This window comes from Lepidochelys kempii, chromosome 3 (genome assembly GCF_965140265.1).
Source record: "Lepidochelys kempii isolate rLepKem1 chromosome 3, rLepKem1.hap2, whole genome shotgun sequence".
NCBI lineage: Eukaryota > Metazoa > Chordata > Testudines > Cheloniidae > Lepidochelys > Lepidochelys kempii.
The window spans coordinates 147,057,384-147,080,464 of NC_133258.1; the positions used below are offsets into that span (position 1 = coordinate 147,057,384).

Consider the following 23,081-nt stretch of genomic DNA (forward strand, 5'->3'; position numbering starts at 1 on the left):
TGTCAGATACCCTGTCGGTGGTCCGCACCCTGCCTGCCCGCCTCAGCGGACCACGAGGCTGCACCAAGAGCCCCACTAGGGAATAACCGGGAAATCGCAACACCCCCCCCCCATGAGCTGTGAAAAGCATTGCGGGAGTTTTTAGAAGACATCCGTGGCTCCCGCAACAGGGTACAGCTGGCTTTCCAGCTATGGGGAGACTTTGATCAACTCCTCCAGGCCACAAGGGCCCTTATAAAGGAGGGTAGAGGGAAAGGAAGGCACGGTGCTGCGGCCTACGGGCGGGCCCGCAGCTTCCGTGATGATTTACTCACTTACGGGATGGGTCACGGATTGTTGCGCGACGCGCCGGGGGCCGCAAACACCCCTGCCAACAAGGAAACCCCACTCCCCCAGCCCTCCGCATGATGCCTCTCGTTATCGCAACTTTGAACACCAGGGGCTGCAGGATAGCTTTCCGCAGGTCCCAGGTGCTCTCTTACCTTCGGGAAGGGGGGTACTCTGTGGTTTTCCTGCAGGAGACCCATACGGATCCGACCGCCGAGGACAGCTGGCGGCTGGAGTGGGGGGACTGGGTCTACTTTACCCACTTCACGATTTGACAAGCTGGAGTGGTGACCCTGTTCTCCCCCAACCTACGGTCCGAGGTGCTAGGGGTCACTGAGGCCGTGCCGGGCCACCTGCTGCATCTCCGAGTCCGTATGGAGGAGCTCGTGGTCAACCTCGTTAACATCTATGCCCCAACAACGAGCCCGAAGCGGCCGCAATTCTATCAGCGGGTGTCCGACTTCCTCGGCACCCTAGATTCTCACGAGTTCCTAGTCCTGGGAGGGGACTTTAACACCACCCTCGAGGAACAGGACTGCTCAGGGGCCAAGCTGAGCCCGGCCGCCGCAAACATTCTCCGAAGAATAGTCGAACATCGCTCCCAAGCGGACGTCTGGCGTGACCATCACCCAGATGACAATTCCACGTTCACCTTTGTCCGGGTGGAGGCCCATCGGTCACACCACTCTCAGTTGGACCGTATTTATTTATCCCGTTTCCATCTTTCACAAGCCCACTCCTCCAACATTTGGTTGGCCCCATTTTCCGACCATCATCTAGCCACCATAACAGCCTCCCTCCGCACAGAGAGGCCAGGGCTGGACTATTGGCATTTTAACAACAGCCTGTTGGAGGATGAGGGCTTCGTGATGTCCTTCCGGGAGTTTTGGCTGGCCTGGCGAGAGCAGCGGCGTGCCTTTCCCTCGGCGCGACAATGGTGGGATCTAGGGAAGGTGTGCGCCAAGCTCTTCTGCCGTGACTACACTCGGGGCACCAGCCGAAGGAGAAATGCAGCGACAGAGCAGTTGGAACGGGAGGTCTTAGAGATGGAGAGGCGTCTGGCCACCAGCCCCAAGGACCCATTCCTTTGCGGAGCGTGCTGGGAGAAGCGGGAGGAGCTCCGGGCCCTCGAGGACCATCGGGCCTTTGTTCGATCCCGCATCTGCCTCCTTCGGGAGATGGATCGCGGCTCCCATTTCTTTTACGCCCTTGAGAAAACGAGGGGGGCCAGGAAACACGTCACCTGCCTTCTAGCAGAAGACGGCGCCCCCCTCACGGATCCGGTGGAGATGTGTGGGAGGGCCCATGACTTCTACACAAGCCTTTTCTCCCCAGATCCGACCGATCCTGGCGCTTGCAAGGTGCTCTGGGAGGAACTCCCCACGGTCAGCGTGGGCGACCGAGACCGACTAGAGCTGCCTCTCCCCCTGGCCGAGTTCTTGGAAGCCCTCCATCGCATGCCCACTAATAAATCTCCGGGCATGGACGGGCTGACCGTGGAGTTCTACCGCGCGTTCTGGGACATCCTTGGCCCAGACCTGGCCACTGTCTGGGCTGAGTCTTTGCAGGGTGGGGTCCTTCCTCTTTCGTGCAGGCGAGCGGTGCTCGCCTTGTTGCCGAAGAAGGGGGACCGCCGCGATTTACGAAACTGGCGTCCCGTCTCGCTCCTTAGCACGGACTACAAAATCGTAGCGAAAGCAATCTTGCTGCGGCTAGGGTCCGTGATGGCGGACGTGATCCACCCAGACCAGACCTATACTGTCCCGGGTCGCAGCATTTTTGACAACCTATTTCTAGTCGGAGACCTTTTGGAACTCGGGCATAGAGACGGTCTGTCATTCGCCCTCCTGTCTCTTGATCAGGAGAAGGCGTTCGATAGATTGGACCCTGGGTACCTCCTGGGCACTTCGCAGGCATTTGGATTCGGACCTCAGTTTGTGAGTTTTCTCCGGGTGCTGTACGCTTCCGCGGAGCGTCTGGCTAGGCTCAGCTGGACCCTGACTGAACCGGTCAGCTTCGGGCGAGGAGTACAGCAGGGGTGCCCCCTCTCGGGCCAGCTGTACGCTCTGGCAATCGAGCCCTTCCTCTGTCTCCTCCGCAGGAGGTTGACAGGGTTGGTGCTGCAGAAGCCGGAGCTGTGGCTGGTCCTGTCGGCATACGCCGATGTCGTGCTCCTCATGGTCCAGGACCCGGGGGACTTGGCACGGGTGGAGGCTTGCCGGGCCATCTATTTGGCAGCCTCCTCCGCCCGAGTCAACTGGGTCAAGAGCTCTGGCTTGGCAGTGGGGGACTGGCGTCAGGTGAGCTCCATCCCACCTGTGCTTCAGACCATCCGGTGGAGCGCAGGTCCACTGCTGTACCTAGGCGTTTACCTTTCTGCCATGCACCCTTCTCTGCTGGAGAACTGGCAAAATTTAGAAGGCAGGGTGATAGAGTGGCTCCGGAAATGGACGAGGCTACTCTGATGTCTCTCCCTCCAAGGGAGAGCACTGGTGCTTAACCAACTAGTCCTGTCCACGCTCTGGTACCGGCTCAACACCCTGGTCCCGGCCCCGGGTTTCCTGACCAACCTCCAGACGTCGATTCTAGAGTTCTTTTGGTCAGGAATGTACTGGGACCCTGTTGGGGTTCTTCATCTACCCCTGAAGGAAGGAGGGCAGGGCCTGAAGTGTCTGCACACTCAGGTCCGTGTCTTCCGCCTCCAGGCCCTGCAGAGGCTCCTTTATAGCGCAGGTAGATCGACGTGGAGCATACTGGCGCACGCCTTCCTGCGCCACTTCCAAGGGCTCCAATACAACTGGCAGCTCTTTTATCTCTATCCGAGAGGTTTTCTGCGAGACCTCTCTGGGCTGCCGGTCTTCTACCAGGAGCTCCTTGGACCTGGAAACTGTTTTCAACAACCAGGTCCGTGGCGGTCACCGTGGGAGCAGATCTCCTCGCGGAGCCCCTGCTACACAACCCCCAGCTCCGTGTGCAGGCGGCGGAGTCCCACTCGGTGCGCCAGAGTTTGGTCCTGGCAGAAGTCACGAGAGTTGGAGACCTCCTGGACTACGACCGGGGAGCCTGGCTGGATCCCCTGATGCTTGCTCGGTGCATGGGGCTCTCCAGACCTCATACCCCCCGGCGTGTTCTTCAGGAGGTGAAGGCCGCCTTAACGCCCGCTGCTCGGGCTTATCTCAACCGAGCCGTGCGCGAGGGCGCACCCTGCCCACCCTCCCTCTACCCCAGGCCTGCCGGACCTTTCAATTGGGCCCCTACCCCGTAGATCCCAACAAACCCCTCACCCTTTCACTGCGAGCTGGCTGCATGAACTGCAGCCGGTCAGCTTCCAAATTGCGCCACGGAAATATCTATACACACTCACGTTCACACCCTTCACGCCCACACCCTGGTGTCCCACCCTGATACAAAGTGGCGGGACCTCCTGCCACCTTTGGAGGGTGAGCAACCCCGGTGGGCCAGCCTGTATTCCACCTTGGTCCCAAGGCCCGTTGGGGACATTATTTGGCGGCTCCTTCACGGAGCTGTGAGCACGGATGTGTTTTTGACGCAGTTCACCCCCATCCCGGATACTTGCCCTTTTTGCAACGTGAGGGAAACTCTGGCGTACGTATATTTAGTGTGCGCCAGGCTGCAGCCCCTTTTCCGGCTCCTCGTGAATATTTTCTTACGCTTTTGGCTACACTTTTCCCCTCACCTTTTTATCTACACACTCCCCATCCGTGGCCCCACAAAATCGCGAGATCCCCTGGTTAACCTCCTCCTAGCCCTAGCTAAAACAGCCATTTATAAAACCAGAGAGGGGAGGTTGGCTAATGAAGCGTCCTGCGATTGTAGGGCCGTTTTCTGATCCTCAGTACATTCACGTATCCAGGCGGAGTTCCTCTGAGCGGCGTCCACTGACTCCCTTGACGCCTTCGAGGAGCGGTGGGCGCTGTCCGAGGTTCTCTGCTCGGTGACCCCATCCGGTTCCCTCCGTCTGACCCTTTGATTGAGGGGAAGAGAGAGAGGCCCCAGCCGTTGCCGCTGTGGATACCATCATCACTGTCACCTAGGAGGGGTCCTATCACACGTGGGTGTACGTCGTCCCCCCACCCTTAAACCGCCACCCCGCAGCCGTGCCCATCTTGTCGGGCACTCTCAGGAGAGGAATAATCGGTGACACTGGGCGTGGCACTAGGTAACTCGAGGGGGTGGAAGACCACGAGTGTCGAGGAAGCTGCCCCGCTCTGGGCCCAGGCTAGCCTGATCACTTCTTCCTCCTGAAGGCTGCTGTGTTATACCTTGTGCTTGCTTTTGTTTTGTTGCATAGTTTTGCTTTATCCTTTTTGGTGATTCTTTGTAAGTGTTACACAAATAAAATTATTTTCTGCTTCAAAAAAAAAAAATTACTCTCCTATAGCCATCTGGCCCGACCCTGTCACAATACTCATATCTGGCTCAGCGTCTTGAAAGATCAAGCCCATCATCATTTCTTCTATCTGTCCTCCTTTTACTTTGTGTTTAGCAACTTTCCAGTAGGAGACTTTACATACAGACATTCACAGTAGCATCCAGTGATAGCAGCAAATAGATTTGCTGCTGCGGGTTTTGTTAAAGAAGAACTCCTAGTTTGACCCATCCATTATTTTCTGTTACTGATTGTTTAAAAACATTCACTCCAGTGCATCACGTTTCTTATTCTCCCAGATTTTGCACAGTAGCTTCCCATTATATAACACACATAGTTCCTACAAACAAATGTTACATTGAAAACTAGTTAAGGTTGCTTAAGGGAAAAACCCTCCCACGCTAACCCTTCAAACCAAGGAAATGACATGTTAAGGGAACCATTTTCACCACATCATTACACCCACACATGACATTTACCATTCTGACAGATTCTGCAGCTCCACAAATAACTCCCTTCCGCTTCCCACACAACCCCCCCCCTCTGCACACACACACACACTACACACAATACTTGCAAATCACTCACTATAACACCATACCTTACTTCAGACTTTACACACCCACACATATAATAGATCTGGAACTTACCCAGTGGTCAGATTTTAAGAGTACATACAAGTTGCTATTTCGGAGTTCAGAATTCAAGTGTCCTATCATCATAGGTAGAGCAGGTAGTGCTGCTTATAGTTAAGGTTGCCTGACACTTCGCATGATAAGATCCTGGTGTCAGTTTCTTATAACTTTGCTGGACTTTAACTATATGGGCAGACATTTTCCATGCTGCATATCTACCTCAAGCTCAGGTTTTTTGGAAATTTTTCACAAAAATGGTCCAGCAGTTCCTGAGAACAAATTTAGAGGGAAATATATTGTTTTGCCCATGTGGGGGGGGAAAAAAAAAAAAAGTCTTACAGCCATTTCATTCAGAAGCTCTCGTGCCTCCACGTTTCGGAGCGAAGGCTTGAAATTTGGCAAGGGGTGGTCTTTGTGTCAGGGATGTGCCTTTTGCTGTTCTCATGAAAAACTACCTAAATTTGGTCAAATTCTAAACCTTTGAAAAATTGTCATTTGCACATGTTCAGTAGAGAATTGTTAGTTTGGAGGCTGAATTTTCTGAAGATTAATCTGCACTGATAATGTTCCAACCCAGGAAGGTAGGGGCAGAACAGTACTTTCCCTGCAGTTGCTTCTTCCGGCTCCTGGGAACCACTGTGGCACTGGGCACTGGAAAGGACAGCAGGAAGACTGTCTCCTTTGTGCTTTCAGTACTCCCGCTGCTTTTGCCCGGGCACGATAGAGTAAGAAACAGCTTGTCTTGAATATAGTGGGGACAAGAGCTGGGCAGAAGTATGGTGTGCGGAATAGATTGGGACATGGGGTCTGGAGATGGGGGGGACTAGGAGCTGGGAGATTGAATGCATCCTGTCCATTGGATGACGCAGGAGATCTATGGAAAAAATAGTATTAAAGACTAGTAGCATAAGGCATATGCACAAGGGAATGGAATTAAGGCTGCACAGGCAACCTTAATTTGACATTTCCTAACTTGGAATGCTTGACTTTGCAACCTTAAGCGTCTGTTGCTTTAGCTTTTTGTATGTAAAAGTGTGTGTATTGTGAGTAGCATGGGGTTCTTCTGTATGTGGACAGGAGTTATTTGTGGAGCTGCAGAGCCTGTCAATGATTGCTCTGAGGTTTAGACATAAGCTCCCTGCTCTGATGTGACTGAGCTAGACCATCAGAGTAGAATCTGTGCTGATGCAGCCACCTACCCCGTACATTGCCAGAACCTTTTCTGTAGCCTCATGGGGTTGTCCAGTCACACACACCCTCTTCTTAGACCTAATAGCCCTCCATTACCCACCCATGTCTTCGATTGCTGCTCAGACTGCCTGCATTTTTAGTCCTCCCACAACTTATCTGCCCTATAATTCTGCATACAAAAGGGCCTAGGGGAGCCTCAATTTCCCCCCTCTATGCTCTCAACAAATCTCACTTTAGCTAGGGAAACTGGGCATGCAGTGAGACCCGCAGTGCTGGTGAGACAAGCCTCTACAAGGTCCTAAGAGTGGCTGGAGTTAGTTAGTTGGGGGTGCTGAAAACATGAGATTCACCCAAACTTCTCTAAAGAAGGGGTTTTGCAGGTTTATATCTCACCCAGGAACATTTTTAATGCTCACAATACCCTCAGAAATTCAAGGTCAGCTCAAGGAGCATTTCCCAGTTTTAGTTTATTTAAATGGTAAATGGACTGAGCAACACAGAGGTAGTCAGTTCCCATCAAAGCCAAAAGCTTGATATGTCCTTCACTATGGAACCACTATAAGCAACTCCGTAATTTAATAGTGAAGCTACAAGTGATTACTCTGGTATCGTTAATCAATTTATAAATAAAAGATCTGATCCACAGCTGGTATAAATCTGTGGGACTCCTTTGACTTCAGTGGAACAAGGCTGACTTACACCAGACGAGAAGGATCTGGTCTGCTGACTTCAGTAGAGCTATCCTGATATACACCTTCTGAGAATCTGGTTCAAAATATACAACTTAATATATAAATGCAGTTACAATAATCAGACTAGTTTGTTCTTCAACAGCCTGTTATGATTCCAACCTAGATTTTCTTATTTTTAAAGATATTGATGAATGCCTGACCCAAGGTATTTGTCCAGATGAACAATGCATTAATGGTCCTGGCTCTTACCACTGCGTTCCTTGCACAGATGGATTCAGAGGCTGGAATGGACAGTGCCATGGTATGTTCTGCAGTGTTTGTATCCCAAATATTGTTTCATTTGTGTTCTGAGAGACTGGTGTTAATGGAAATGTCCCAAAAAGGCCTCCTTTTGTTACTGAACTAGAAACTGAAGGTACGTAAGATTTCAAAATGATTTCTGGTTTTGGAGAGAGAGGGAGACAGACAAGGTTTCCTCACTATAGAGCAATGAAAATTAAATTTAGGATGTAAGTATCATGAGATGTGAAAATGGAATTTTAGAAATATGAAAATACAGAATTTTAAAATGTAAGAGATTTTTAAACTAGTGATATGCTAGAATGCCATTGTTAAGGTTAGTAAGCAAGTGGAAAAAATTGAGATTGGTATAATACTTAGATGTGAATGGCATCCTGTTGAAGAAAATTCAGATACTGCTTCACAAAGCACACTGACAACATCTCTTAATTATTAGTATTTCCACCAAATCATTCACCACACTTATAGCAGTTTCACAGCCATTCAATAAGGATTATTTTTAGGTCAGGTTTTATGATAGATTTTTCACACTCCCTATTTCTCCCTATTATTGTTTTTTTCCCAGTTGTTTGCCTTCCTTTTTTCAAGGACATTGACGTCTGTTTCTGAAACTGGTAGCAAAGGGCAATCAGAGGTGTTGCGTAATAATTTTACAGTGCTACTTGTCTTCAGGAGCTGAGAGTACCACCTGCTGGATTAATTGAAGCACGATTGCATTTCAGTTCTGAGGGAAGTGATTTGTGTGTGCGTGCGTGCATGCATCCATGGGTGTATGTACATATATGCATGCATACACTGTACTTTGTGCAATGATTTGGGACTCTTTCTACAATACAAGATTTCCATTTATTATTTGGGAAGTACAAGGTTGCCTTTATATATATATATTCCTTTTTTATATATAGTACAGTTGAATATACAGCTTCAACGGTGGTCTAGGAAGAGTGCATATTTTCTAACATTAGGCTTGATTTTTATACCGCCACAGAAATAGCTTTACAGAGATAACCCAGTTCAAAATACCAGTATTCTAGTGCAGTCCCAGAATTACATCACTTAAATTTTTCATTTTGCCAGCCAGATTATTAAAATTGCAAGCAGAGATGTTATATCACTGCATTACTCAGCCCAGAGTCACAAACTTAACTGCTTGCTCCAAGCAATAAATCTCTGTTTTGAATTACTGAAGTCATATATAATCTTTTATTAAAGGCATGCAAAGTACTTTTTCCTTTTCTCTTATTTCATGTAAAATTCTAAATCACATATAACCAAGGCAATTCATCCACACTTTTCGTGATATGATCAGTCTTCATTTTCTGCTTATCCTGGACTTGAATTCCATTCAAAATTATCCACATGAACTTTAGTAGGTTTAATGGGGACAGATTTTTCCTTCTTAACTCAACTCTGTAGCTTTATAATAAAGTTCCCTTTAAACAATGTGGCAAAAATCCATCCTACTCTATCTGTGAAGGTATTTATAGGCAAACTTGAGAGTCCCTTCTGCATTCAGCTCATTGATCAGATTCTTGATGAACCTTCATACCAATTGCCATTCTGTAGTTTCCCTCTGCAAGTCAGTCTTCTGTCGTTCTTTTCCTATTCTTGTTCTCCATTCCTGCACTCCTTTTAATTGATCCCTTAGGAAACAAATTCCAACAATCCCAGTGCTCTTTAACAGTACAAATTATATCCTCCCCTGTTTTATGAAAGGTAAGCATATCATTTCAATTTAAATTTAGGTAGATTTACATGTATACAACATTAGGAACTGTGTGGGATAGGGACATCAAAATCAAAAATTAACAGGCTGAAATTGAAAATCACATCTCAGTCCTCATCCTCAAAGGAAATCTGCACAACACCTTCAAAAGGCGAGCCTGGAAACTTACATTCATAACTCTGCAAGATACCAAAAATCATGGGCTTAATAAAGACACTGGATTTATGGCTCATTACAGCAATTGGTAACCCACTTATCCTCCTTTGTCCTATGATTGTAGAGGTGTTAGCTGCCCACTTCACCTTGAATGGTCTCTTGCAGCGTGTGCTAATTGAAAATCTGTTCCATGTTGTATTTAGCTGTTACACTCTGGGTACCTTTCCCAGACGTGAAGGAGAGCTCTGTGAGTATGTATACACTGCAGTTAAAAACCTGCAATTGGCCCATGTCAGCTGATTCAGGCTTGTGGGGCTCAGACTAAGGGGCTGTTTAATTGTGGTGTAGACATTTGGGCTCGGGCTGGAGCCCTGGCTCTAGGACCCTGCGAGATGGGAGGGTTGCAGAGCTCTGGCTGCAGCCTCGCTCCCTAAGCTTGAGTCAGCTGGCACAGGTGAGCCACTGGTGTCTAATTGCAACATAGAGATACCTTGTGTAAACTTGAAAGCTTGTGTCTTTCACCAACAGAATTTGGTCCAATAAAAGATATTACCACACCCACCTTGTCTCATTGATAAAAGGTTTGGGAATTGCTATAATCAGTCCTAGAACCTGGGTGGATTGATTTAAATAAATGCAATTTGAATCAATTGTTAATTTTAAAAAAACTTGATTCTAATCACCAATTTAATCTTTTTGTTTCCATTTTTAAAAAAAATCTATTGTACATTGAAATCAAAATTGCTGATGTGATTACAATAAAAATCAGTAGTTTGTAAGTAAAGTTGAAGCAAGTTTCAGTACAGTGATTGAATAAATGATAATAGAAGCATTGAGAAATTTTCACAAATACTGTGTCTTCATATGCCATCTGGATTTTGTCCATTGATTTTCCTGCTTTCTTTACATCAAATGAGTTTTCTAACTTAGAATAAATTAGTCCAGGCCTAGAAAATGTTCTCTCTACACTTTCTATAGTACAGGCTACTGAAGGAGAAAAGCTGGTTTATCACTGCTGTGAATTCTATATCTGCATAGCCAGCAATTCCCCCAGTACAGTTGTTCACTTTACTAATAATTTCCACAGCAAACTTATTTTTTTTTTAACAGTTCTCCTCATTCCCTGAAATGTTTTATGGTGGGCAGGATTGATGGATGATTAGCAGATGCCCAAGTCACAGTGCCATCCCCATCATTTGTATTTAGACACTTAATTTTGTAATTTGGATTGAGAACATTGTGTGATATATATCAGAATGGAGTAAGTGCTTGCTCCCTCTGTTTCTGCACTGCCTGTGAGTTAAATTTGTCTTTAGTTCTCTCTTTCTGCAGTGTTTTGTGGTGTTCTTTCAAAATTTCAACAGCATCAGCAATTATAATATCTATCTCTAGCTGTCATTTTCCAGTTGAATTCAATATATTCATCATGTCTTCTACATTTCTTTTTAGTTGTATGATACAATTTTTTGCAATGATGTTGCTACCTATTGTGTCAAATATTTCTTCAAAAACTGTCATCGGGACAGGTTGGTTATTAACAAACAGTTGAAAATTTCAGCCACCCAATTCCACTCCACATTTTTGGGTAGAATAAGTTTTGACATTTTTCCTGAATGTTTCCCACAATAGCAATGTGGGGGGGAGGGGTGCTAGTATTTGCAAGACACTGGCAACCGCTAGCATTTTTAACAGTGTTATCTATGCTTGCAAGGAGTAAGTTTGTAGAATACTGGAGTAAAAATGCCAGCACCTGGTGACACCTGATCTTCACTCAAGCTGCACCGGTGTAAGCAACAATGAGCAAATTAAGGGGGGAAAAGATTAGTGTAGATAAGGATAGTGTGGGCATAGCTAACTCATGGTAAGAACTGTGCTTTAAAACTGTTTACCAGCCTAGGGTAGAATACAGTTCAGGGATCAAGAAATTTTAGATCCATGTGTTTTAACAAAAAAAGTGTTCTAATCTAAACTGGATTATGTTTTTTAAATATGATTTGGACAGACTTTGGCTGGTCCACAATGGCTGACCAAATCATGTCAGAACCCAATTTAATTGGATCCATGTTCACACAAAATTTAAATACCATTCTATTGAAAGTCCTTGTAGATGGAAAAGGAGTACTTGTGGCACCTTAGAGACTAACCAATTTATTTGAGCATAAGCTTTCATGAGCTACAGCTCACTTCATCGGATGCATACTGTGGAAAGTGTAGAAGATCTTTTTATATACACAAAGCATGAAAAAATACCTCCTCCCACCCCACTCTCCTGCTGGTAATAGCTTATCTAAAGTGATCACTCTCCTTACAACGTGTAACAATGTGATAGGTACTAACGCATATATATATTCGTGCTTTCTTCGTATTCACAGATATAGATGAATGTCAGTATGGCAATCTCTGTACAAATGGACATTGTGAAAACATCGAGGGATCTTTCAGATGTACTTGTAGCCAAGGTTATAAACTATCTGCAGCAGGGGACCAGTGTGAAGGTAGGAATGTGGCTAAAACTCAGAATAATTCATCTAATGAGTCTATAGCATTTTGCATCCAGTAGGATCCCAAATGCTTTACAAAATAACTATTAATGCAAAACAACAAAATGTACAACATAAGCCCTGCATAGTTAAAATTTAAACAAGTCAGAAAATTCAAGAGCTAAAGTTTCTGTGTTAACTTGGCCTTGTTGTGCATTCTGTATACTTTGTAACATATATTATAAAATGTTATGATATCAAAGGCCTGGTCTACACTGGGGAGGGGGGAACAATCTAAGTTACGCAACTTCCGCTACATGAATAATACTTAGATCTACTTACTGTGGTGTCTTCACTGCAGTAAGTCTACGGCTGATGCTCTCGTGTTGACTCTGCCTGCACCTCTCGCCCTGGTGGAGTACTGGAGTCGACGGTAGAGTGCTCGGCGGTCGATTTATTGCATCTAGACTAGACGCAATAAATCGACCCCCGCGGATCAATCGCTGCCTGTCGATCCAGCGGGTAATGTAGACAAGCCCTAAAAGTATCATTCTAACAGTCTAACAAATAAACTCATGTAGCTGTTTTAGGGACTTACTGTGGAAGCAGGAAGTAACCTGAGGATCTGTCCCTCAATCATCTTTTTATGACACATTTATACAATATCTAAGACAATGGGACTTCTTGGTACAATTGTAAAAGGAATAATACTAATGATAATTTATTTCAGATTTCCTGCCAAACTTAAACAAATTTTAGGGGAAGATTGAGGGGCTTGGAGGAGTGGCTCAGGAGGCAAGACAGTCTGAGTTTAGAGGAAATATTTAGGCAAAGCTAGTCTACGTCCTCAGAACCCTTTATGGGAAAACACATTTATCAAGCTAGGCATACATGGAAAGTTGGCCCTTCCTGAAATGCACACCTCTAAAATAAGGACCTGATCCTGCAATGTAATGCATGTTTCTCGACACTAACCAGTCAATTAAGTCAATGGAGCTTCATAAATGTTAAAGCCAAAGGGACCATTATGTTTATCTTATCTGACCTCCTGTATAACACAGTCCAAAGAACCTCACCCCAGTAATTTCTGCATCAAGTCCATCACTTCTTTTTGAGCTATACCATATCTTTTAGAGGGGCATCCAGGCTTGATTCAAAGACTGTAAGTGATGGAGAATCCACCACATCGTTTCACAGTGGTCTATCCATGCACATCACATTGCTGTTGACAGATATGAAATGGTATCTTTGTTTAATCAAAACCAATTTTGATCCCCTGCCCCTAGGGTGGACCATAACCAGCTAACATCTTTTTAAAGAAGTTAAAGCCTGTCAATACTAAGTGCTAAAACATTTTTAAGCACCACCAAATTAAAACTTGTTAGCTAATGCAATTTTTAAAAAACACCTTTTTTTTTCTAGTTTAGACAAGCATTAAAGACCACACTGCTCCAGTAATACATGGCTCCCTAACATCATTCTGGGGTAATGGTTTGGTACTGACTCATAGAAACATGTGCTACCTTCTGAATCAGCAATACCACTTCCTGCAGAGTCCTATCCAATTTGGAGTATCCTATCCAAATCCAAATGTTGACCTGGGCTGACCCCACTTAAGTTTGTGAGAACTGAAGAGATCATTCTAAGCACTGCGGAATTACAGTGGGTATAGTAGCAAAGAGAGACATTTGACTCATCATAGTTACAGGATTAATTCTAATATAGAGCAACTGTTTAAATAAGAAAATCTAATCTTTATGTAAAATTTGACAGAAAAACAGCCTGCTAGTGTTTGCCTGAAAATCGCACCCTGTTAGAAGGTGGTGATTCTGTTGGAAATTGTTTTGTGCGTTTTGCTGACACAGTGGGCCAGCTGGCTCATTACCTCAGCTAGCTATGTGGGAGGTGAAAGAAGCCCTCAGGCAAAGCATGTGTGTGTTCATGAAGGACAAATGGGTATTGAGAGAACCCTAAATGCAGGAGAAGTCTTAGGCTGAGGTTTCATCTAATAGTATTTTGAACTTACTTATTTGTTAGTAACCCAAACCAAAAGAAGAGTGATTTTCTTTTGACTCTTCAGTTTTGTTTGAGTGGGATGTTGAATACCTTCTGCTTAAAAACAGGCATTTTCAGAAGCACAGCATTACTGTTTTCTTTTTTAGATATATATTTTCTTTTCATTCATAGATATTGATGAATGCCAGCAACATCATCTCTGCACAAATGGGAATTGCAGAAACACAGATGGGTCTTTCAGATGTATTTGTAGCCAAGGTTACACATTATCATCTATGGGAGACCAATGTGAGGGTAAGTATGTGACTTAAACTACTTATGGATTTTTTCAATGAGATCCTGAGTATTCTAACCATAGGCACAGCCACTTCTGAGGATAGAAAAGGAAGATAGATTTTTCTCCTCTTCTCAATTTTTTACTATCCCATAGATGGTCTCTATCTGTACCACCCCATATCTCATGTATTCTTACACACACAGTTCCTGTCACCTGCACCTATGGCTCCATGAGGAAGGCGAGGAGAATAATTTGATTGTTTCTTTTGAATAAGGAAATCTCCTCCTTGCTCAAATTCTAAAACAGAGGGCTGTATTCATCCCTGGTTACAAATGCTTCTGCCATCATGGAAAGTCCACCTATGTGGCTGTCTGGATTACAGCTGCTTCTGTGGCTGGTTTGGGAGCCTGCAGCCAACCACCACAACCCCAAACAGAAGCACTGGCAGGGTGGCCTGGCTTAGCTCCTGTGGAGTCCTGTGTAAACGTTACCTGCCCTTCCCCACAGGTAAATCCTTCTGGAGCTTAGCAGCCTGGTCTGTCTCAGAAGTGCAATTTGCACAACAATTGTACAAAACAGAATAAATAAAAAATACACAGCAAAATGCAAGAAGATATGCTGTGCTGTAGGAAATGCTCTTCCTATCTTTTGGTGATATCCCAAATAAGATTTCGGTCCTGATATTAGCAAACTAATTCAATAATTAATTCAGATATATTCTCTGTCCTTGCTCATTCTCATTGCTTTGTGACATTCTTATATGAGCTTCATCTCAAGAAAACCTTCAGTCCAAAGGGGCTCTCTCCAGGCTTCAAGAACAGTTGTTCTGGGTTATCTTAGAGAAAAGCCCTCAGATGGTTGCACTTTGACATAGGCACAGACACAAGGAGGGCCAGAGTCTTCGCAGTGCTTCTTCACATACAACTCCTAGATCTTTAAGTCTCATGTATAGAACAAGATTGCACATGAAGGAGCTTTGGGAAATTCTGTTCAGGGGCTAGAATCAAATAAGACATGCAGAGAAAAAGGAAGATACCATCTCCACAGTGATTCAGTACCTCTGTTGGTGGGGGAAGAGCAGCGCAGGTAGATAGTCACAGGATCTTCCCTTCACAAACGAGGATGCCAGCTTCTCTTGCAATTCATAGAATCCAATGTTTTAAGAAATCAAAGAAAAAAATCTCTATTTCTTTGGGCTCTTGCATTCTGATCATAGGAACTATGAACAGTTACAATAGAAGAAGGTTTCAGAGTGGTAGCCGTGTTAGTCTGTATAGGCAAAAACAACGAGGCGTCCTTGTGGCACTTTAGAGACTAACAAATTTATTTGAGCATAAGCTTTCATGGGCTAGAACAAGCTTATACCCAAATAAAATGGTTAGTCTCCAATAGAAGAAGGGAGGTTTGGGTAGTATGTTAGGATTAATAAATTTTCACTTAGAATGAATTTGGCAGAAACCATTATCTTTTTGTGGGGTTTGGCATTTATTCAGGACAAAGGAGTCAATTTTTTCACTTGCTCTCGGTCAAAGTAAATTACCATTTAAATAAACCAACATTTTTTTCAGTTGAAAATATGATATAAATATAAAACACATTCATGTGAAATCAAATATGTTTATCAAGAATTCGCATAACGTCATCAGCATTAAGTGCAATTTTATCTGAAATAAGAACTTTCACATATGCAAGAAAGCTCTTTTAAAAAAAAAAATAAAAGATTAAATCCCAGTGATATCTTGGCCTGAGTGCACATTCAGCCAAACAGTTCAAAGATCAGTTCAGAAAGAGCCTTATGTTCTTTTGTTGGGTTCATGTCCAAATGGAAAAGGCAGCATCATTTTGGTCTGCTAAAAAGTCATGCATAAAAGGTCAGAATAATAAAAAACCATCACATAAAACTCTTTATTTTCTGTATCAACGAAAATCCTATCTGCCTGTAGCCTATAAACTGTTTTTTTTCTATTTTATTTTCTTTTACTTTCTGTTTTTCCCGAAAACTAGTGAGGCACAATCACAAAACATTAAATGGCTTCCTTTGCAGTAGTGGAATAAGGTGTTTATATAGTATCCATGTAATGTAAGCATTTTTGCTATAATCACTTCTTTATATATTCCTATAACAAAATAGCTGATTTATTGCTTCCTCTCATTTATCAGTGTATCATTTCAGCTGCTACCATCATATTAATTTCACAGTGGTTGAGGCCCTGATTCTCAGTTGAGACTGTATCCCAAAGCCTATATGGGAGTTGGATCAGTCCACTAGTGTAAATCGATATAGCTGTATTGACTTCAGTGGAACCATGTTGAATTATATTTGCAGACAATGTGGACCAGAGTGTGAATTCTTAATATCATTACCAGTTTATAAAAGTTTGCATGGTGGCCCAGTAGTGTCCAAAACACACAGGTTCAGAAAGTACCAAAGCATGAATGCAACTCAATTTACAAAAGGTAACCAGGCAACATAGTTCATACAATTTATGCAGTAAGTATAAAATCCTACATGTCCACGTGGAACAGATTACATAATCTGTGCAGTGTTCAGTTATAAAAACTGTTTTGAGTGAGACTTCAGCATCCTATTGAATGACAGTAAATTAGTTTGTATTGTTTGCATGTCATGGAACTAATGTTGCAGAAGCATCATAGTGTTTGTGTTGTATGTACATCAGAATCTGTATTTGCGTCACCGTGGAGTTTGTGTTTTCTAAATGTGCAGCTGTTTTAGGTTTCTAAGCCATTGTAGTTGCTTGTAGTACAATAGTCCCACAGTTCCCATGGAAATGGGGGAGAATTTTGTAGAATTGTCTCTTGAGTATAGAGGGAGGGAGTTGTCTCAGTCAGCTTTACAATCAACATTGTGTGGGCATTCTTGTTAAGAATGTACAAATTCAAACTTTAACTGTAGAGAAATATTAGGGGGAAAATCTGAGCTGTGAATGTGTAGACAGGGAAATTAGACACACGCTACATTTAAAAATTGTTATTTTTATTTAAATGTAGTAAATATAAGCTGTTACCTCAAGTTGACATACCAGTATTAAATATGTCACTTTTAAGAGTTTATTCAGTTTTGAAATTGTCTAATTTTTGGCAATGGTTTGATTTCAGACATTAATGAATGCCTTCAAGACAGTGATATTTGTCTTAGAGGAAACTGCATGAATACTGAAGGTTCTTATGAGTGCACTTGTTCAGATGGCTTCCAGCAGATGGCCAACAGAGGATGTCAAGGTATAGTCTAATTCAGTTAGGGATATCTGAAGAATGTTTTAAATTATAGTATAAAAGAGAATCCCAAATCAACAGGATTACAAGCACCTTCTTACCCTTCTCTTCTTGCCATAAACAATCATCTGCTGTGCCACAGGCAGGCTTCTCTATACATTGAGAAACTGTTCCAACAGGCATAGTCTCAGCCTTCCTATCATGAGGTAGGAATTCTTCATAAACTAATATAAGGTTAGAGTTGTTGTGTCTTCCCAAGTCTTGAGAGAGATTCATTTTGATAGCACAGGTTGTGCTGAAAAATACAACAGATCATTTTATACCATTTTTATCAATGCTGTAGATCTGGTAAGTACACTATTTAAAAAATACAACCGGAAAATAAATGAAAAATAAGACTACACAATTAGGTATATTTATTTTGTATCTTGCTATAATTAATAATTCCACTTGACAGAGACAATAAATATTCACAGGCAAAACAATTATTAGCCAGCGATTAAGGCTGAAAGGATTTATCCCTTCAGATAAAATACTATTGAATTTTTTTCTCAAAGAACATAAATGTTTGAAAGTCTTGATAGCCGAAGATTAAGTGCCATTTAGCGAAAACACTCCAAAACATTTGAAAGCATGCAAATACATGGTTAAGATCAAAAAACCTTAATTCTGCCCCCATAACACTATTAACCTTCCATTTTCTTTGGAAGCATTTATTTTGGTTTCCAAGATTTTTTCTAACAGCTTTAAGACATCCCTATCCTATAACTAGGGACAGCTTACTTTCCAAAGATATTGTACCTTACCTACTCTTTTTACTCCGTGCATCTGATGAAGTGGGTTATAGCCCACGAAAGCTTATGCCCAAATACATTTGTTAGTCTCTAAGATGCCACAAGGACTCCTCGTTGTTTGTGCTATATATATAATTAACCATAGGTATTGCTGGTGTCCATGGACTGTAAAGGTGGCTATAAAGGTGGCCAGAGTCTAAGCAAAACTGTATAGTTACGACTGACTGTAGCCATGTTGGTCACAGGATATTAGAATGACAAGGTGGGTGAGGTAATATCATTTGTTGAACCAACTTCTGTTGCGGAGAGAGACCAACTTTGGAGCTACAAAGAGCTCTTCTTCAGGTCTGGGAAAAGGAACTCCCAGCATCACAGCAAAATGCAAGGTGTAATAGATTGTTGAGCAAAAGTAGCTAGCACATATTTAAGGAACCATTCAAGGAAGGGTGGCCTGTTAACACCTCTGCAGTCCTAGGACCTAAAAAAAGGGTTAGTGTTGGGTTACAGATTGTTGCAATAAGCCATAAATCCAGTGTCTGTTCAGTCCATGTTTTTTAATGTCTAGCAGAGTAATGAATTTAAACTCCCACTGTGCACACATTTCACAAAGCAATCAATCTTTATCTAACCTATCAAACTCCTCATCCTCAAAGGAAACCTGCACAATACTTTCAAAAGACACCCGCCTCTCGTTAGTTAAGAGTAAGGATCTATATTTTTTGTGGTTACTGATCAGAAGAACCTTTCTGATGGATGGGTCAGGTTGTTTCAGAGTTTGTGGTTGACCTTAAGGTGGGGCTTATTTGGGTGACTTACCTGAATGTTTTTGAGTGTTTTATAAAGCAAAATCTAAAAGTACAATTATAGTCTGAAAAGTGACTATGTATAAATGGCACCACCTTAATCAACAGACCTGATCCTTGTATGTATTCAACCATCTGCTTACTTTGCTAACTAAAATATGTATTACTTCTTTTTACCTAGTTACGCTCCACAGCCAGTGAGACTCCAGAACAGGGGTTCTCAACCTATGTACATTGTGGGCCACATATACAGCTTTCTATGTGTTCTGTGGGTTCACTCACACAAGAATATTTATACTACCTGTATGGCCCTGAGGATATCACATGGGCCACAGATGTGTGCTGATTGGGCTGCAGACAGCCCGTGGGCTGTGGGTTGAGAAACACTGCTCCAGAACATTGAGTTGATTTCTATTCTGGCTCATGCATCATCAACAGAATTACTAACTAAGTTCAAGCTGCAGAAATTTTTATCTTTGATGATGCTTGATCCAGAAAGAACAAAGAGTTGATTTTCTAATTCCAGGTTGAGTTTGCAGGGTAGGCAGGCAGAAAAAATATCTTTACTTGTAAAAACTGAGCAGTACTTGACTGCTCCGTATGCACTGACATCTTGAGAACATGCCCAAATTCTAAAGATGCTTTTTGGCTGCAGTGTGTAGAAAATCAACTTATTGGAAACAAAATGTAATCTTCCAAACTCTGCTGTCAAGACCTTGTACTAAAATCTCGGCTGCGTTCTCGCCTTTTGTGCCACTTGAGCAGCACAGAGGGTCCAGAAAGCAATCAGAGTGGGCCATCTGAGAATTCTCCTTCTGACACAAGGGAGTTGTCAGCTAGTGCAGAGCTGATGTAGCTAGCCCCTGCACCACTCCCCATCCTCCTCTTAGCCGCATTGTAGGGAGTCAAGTGAAGGGAGCATTGCTTGACCAGAATGTACTCTCTGGCTGTGCTTAGCTGATATATTGGCCCTTAAAATCTGTTTAGCTGGTGGAAGTTAGTTCCATACGCTGCTCTAACCTGTGCTTGGGGTCAGGGTGGTGTAATTACTGGCTTCCTGGCACCCCCTCCCTCTCTGCCAAACTTCTGTTCAGCACCACAGAAAATCTGGCCCTTCACTCTAGTAAACATACTTTTACTGATTTAGCACTTTCACCCATGGCTGAAAACAGATCATGTATGACAAGTGGAGCACACTTCTGCTAACAGGTATCAGCATTCCTCACATACATTTTGGCAGTTTAACTGACCGTCATTAACCAATGTAAATAGGTTGTGGCAATATGCCAAACACTAATGCACGTTGGAATCTGCTTCACAAGTAATATTAGAGAGGGAAGTTTAAAACATTTTACAACTCTGCTCTGTGTTTTCCAGATATCGATGAATGTGAAGGATCTGAACTTTGTTTGCCACATGGGGAATGCCTAAATACAGATGGTTCTTTCCACTGCATTTGTGAACAAGGCTTTTCAGTTTCTACAGATGGCCAAACATGTGAAGGTGAGATGAGTAGTGATACCATAGTGAATTTCACCCTGTAGCCATATGCCACAGTAAGGATTTAATGTAGTTTAAGAGCTTATGTTGCTAAAAACTTTTCAAACAACATAAAAGTTGTCTTCTTCCTCATTTGAAGCACCTAAAGCTGTGTTAAATTTTTTAAAGAGAATCTAGAGAACTAAATATTAAATGCTTTGCTAATGCAATATTGAATGTGCATAGTTAGTCACAAGAAGTTAAGAAATGCAAAAATTAAAGGCCAGATTCTTACTCATTTAAGTGATCCCATTGATTGTATGGAACTAGTTGGGTAAATAAGGTAGTCACAATTTGGCTGTAAGATTCCAAAAGCAACATTAATATAGCAACCTTGCACATAAAGTATATGGTGTTTTATATTCTTGTTTTTCTGGAAAACATGTAGCTTAATATTACTGTTCATGTCATAAAATGTATAGTATGAAACGTACAGAACAAGCAGCAAGACTGAGTGAAGGTTAGAAACTTAACTTCTGCTTTTCTTGTCTTTTGGTGACTAACTGTGCAACCTTAATGCTTTATAATATTTAATAAATTAAACTGCAATGTGTGGGGGATTTAATTGCAAACGGAAAGTGAGAGATGGAAGGAGAGAGAGAGAGAATGGAATAAAGAAATGGGAAAAGGTGAGGGAGAAGCAAAAAGACACACAGCTGTAAAGTGAAAAAACTATTCATAGCTGGAAAAAATTTTCTTTATTTTAAAATCCCCTTGAGGGGGTGGAAGGAGGGAATTGGTCACAAAATTCACATAAATTAGAGGGGGTATTCAGACTCCTGGAAAGTTTTAAGTGTGACCATTATTGCTACAAAGTTTAGGCACCTTTAATTTAGGGCTTCTCAAATATTTTAGCAGTAAAACCTTAACTTAATTTTTTAATGTTCTGATGGCTCTATTTGAAACATTAAAACCCTGTTTGTAATATGTTTAAAAATACAGACATGAAGGAAATATTCCTGCAGTAGAAATAAATCAAACTGGCAATCATGGTTAATTTCTTTTTGCATGAGGCTATTTTAAAATTCTGTCTTAGTGTTTTAGACATTTTTAAATTTTTTGTCAGAGCTACAAATAAATAGCTCTTCAAATTAGAATTTTCAATTTTAAACCAAACTCATACATTCCCCCTCTTTTTCTCCCTCCCCCTTTTCACATGCACGTACACACATATATAGATCTTTTTCAAAAATGGTAGTAAAAACAGTTCCAGTAATAACAATGGTGAGAAACCTCAACCACAGGCATGGAAAGTTTGCAGATGAGGTGCACTTGGGGTTTTTGTTTGGCTCCAACATAAGAAAGTGTCCTGTTGCTGATTGAAAGCACACACTTGCCAGTGGTGCTGCTCTACCGTCCTTTGGGTAAATTTTAAAAAAGAGATTTATGATCCGTAATACACAGAAAACATAATTTTTGCCATCAACAAAGTAAGAAGTAAAAGTTCCACTAACCAGATTAAGAATGGTCATTCATAGAGATACATGGACTATTCAATCGAGAAATATTGTGAAATATATAACAACGATTCAAGAGGAATAAAACCAAAATTAAACAATGCAAACAAACACACACAAAAAAAACAGCAGGCATCTTGAGAAGCAATTCTAGAGAATTCATGAATAGCAGAAATACTGGATAGAGTTATAAGCAGCTTTGTGTTGGAAATTAGGGGAGATGGACTTCAGACACCCAACCAGCTTCTCCACTCCAAATGTTAGTTTGTTGGAGGCCAATTAACCCATGTAAATTTATTTACATTTAGATGTGCCACCTCTACAAACCTCACCCCATCAGTCTACTCAGGGCTGGTACAAAGACCTTCTCTGCAATGGAGAGGGCATGTGGAGACGTCCTGCGTGGTTACTGTATTCATTCCCCCCACCTTGTGAAAGATACACCGGGAGGAAAATTGAAGTAATTTTTGTCTAGCATATACCTGCTGTAGTAATAACTAATAAAGCCAAACATGCTGTTGGCAATGGGACATTGCTGTACTACCATGAAGAGATTGTCATAAAATATTTAGAACTGATATGGCATCAACCATCTTGTCAGTGCTCAGTAATTAATAGTAGCATGAACTGAAAGAGCCTTTTTTTTTTTGTGCCATTAGAATAGCCTTGTCAGGTAGAGAAGAGACAGTGCATCTGAAGAGTTCTGGCAGTGGGATGCATTTTTATGATCTCAAACAATGAAAATACTTCAAAGTTGTCCCAGAATCCAGACTGCTAAAATTATTCATGTAAAATTGTGCAGGATATATAGACTCCATCCAGTATTTAGCAGGGAAAGGGTTAAATGTCTTCAGTTTCTGAACAAGAATACTATAGTAGGTGTCTTCCTCACCATAGAGCGTAAGGAAGAAGTCAGAAAGGTTTAAACTAAACACTCTATATCACAAGAACAAAACGAAACTCTATGTTAAAGGAACATTATCAAGGTTGCAAAGTCAGACACTCAAAAAGTTAGGAAATGCCAGAATTAAACAGCAACCTCAACTAAACAAAAGCAGTAACTG

At 42.5% G+C, this 23,081-nt stretch overlaps 1 protein-coding gene across 10 annotated transcripts in view; it reads left to right on the forward strand.

Annotated features, from left to right (window-relative positions):
* Positions 1–23,081, forward strand: part of LTBP1 (latent transforming growth factor beta binding protein 1) — a 375,466-nt gene that overhangs the window by 265,421 nt on the left and 86,964 nt on the right. For 9 of the 10 annotated variants that reach the window (XM_073338422.1, XM_073338424.1, XM_073338426.1 and 6 more), the window contains 5 exons: positions 7,417–7,536; positions 11,790–11,912; positions 14,085–14,207; positions 17,308–17,430; positions 20,399–20,524. In XM_073338422.1, coding sequence (XP_073194523.1) covers positions 7,417–7,536; positions 11,790–11,912; positions 14,085–14,207; positions 17,308–17,430; positions 20,399–20,524 — 615 coding nt within the window. The remainder of the gene's footprint in view (positions 1–7,416; positions 7,537–11,789; positions 11,913–14,084; positions 14,208–17,307; positions 17,431–20,398; positions 20,525–23,081) is intronic. The other variant, XM_073338423.1, reaches the window with a different exon arrangement.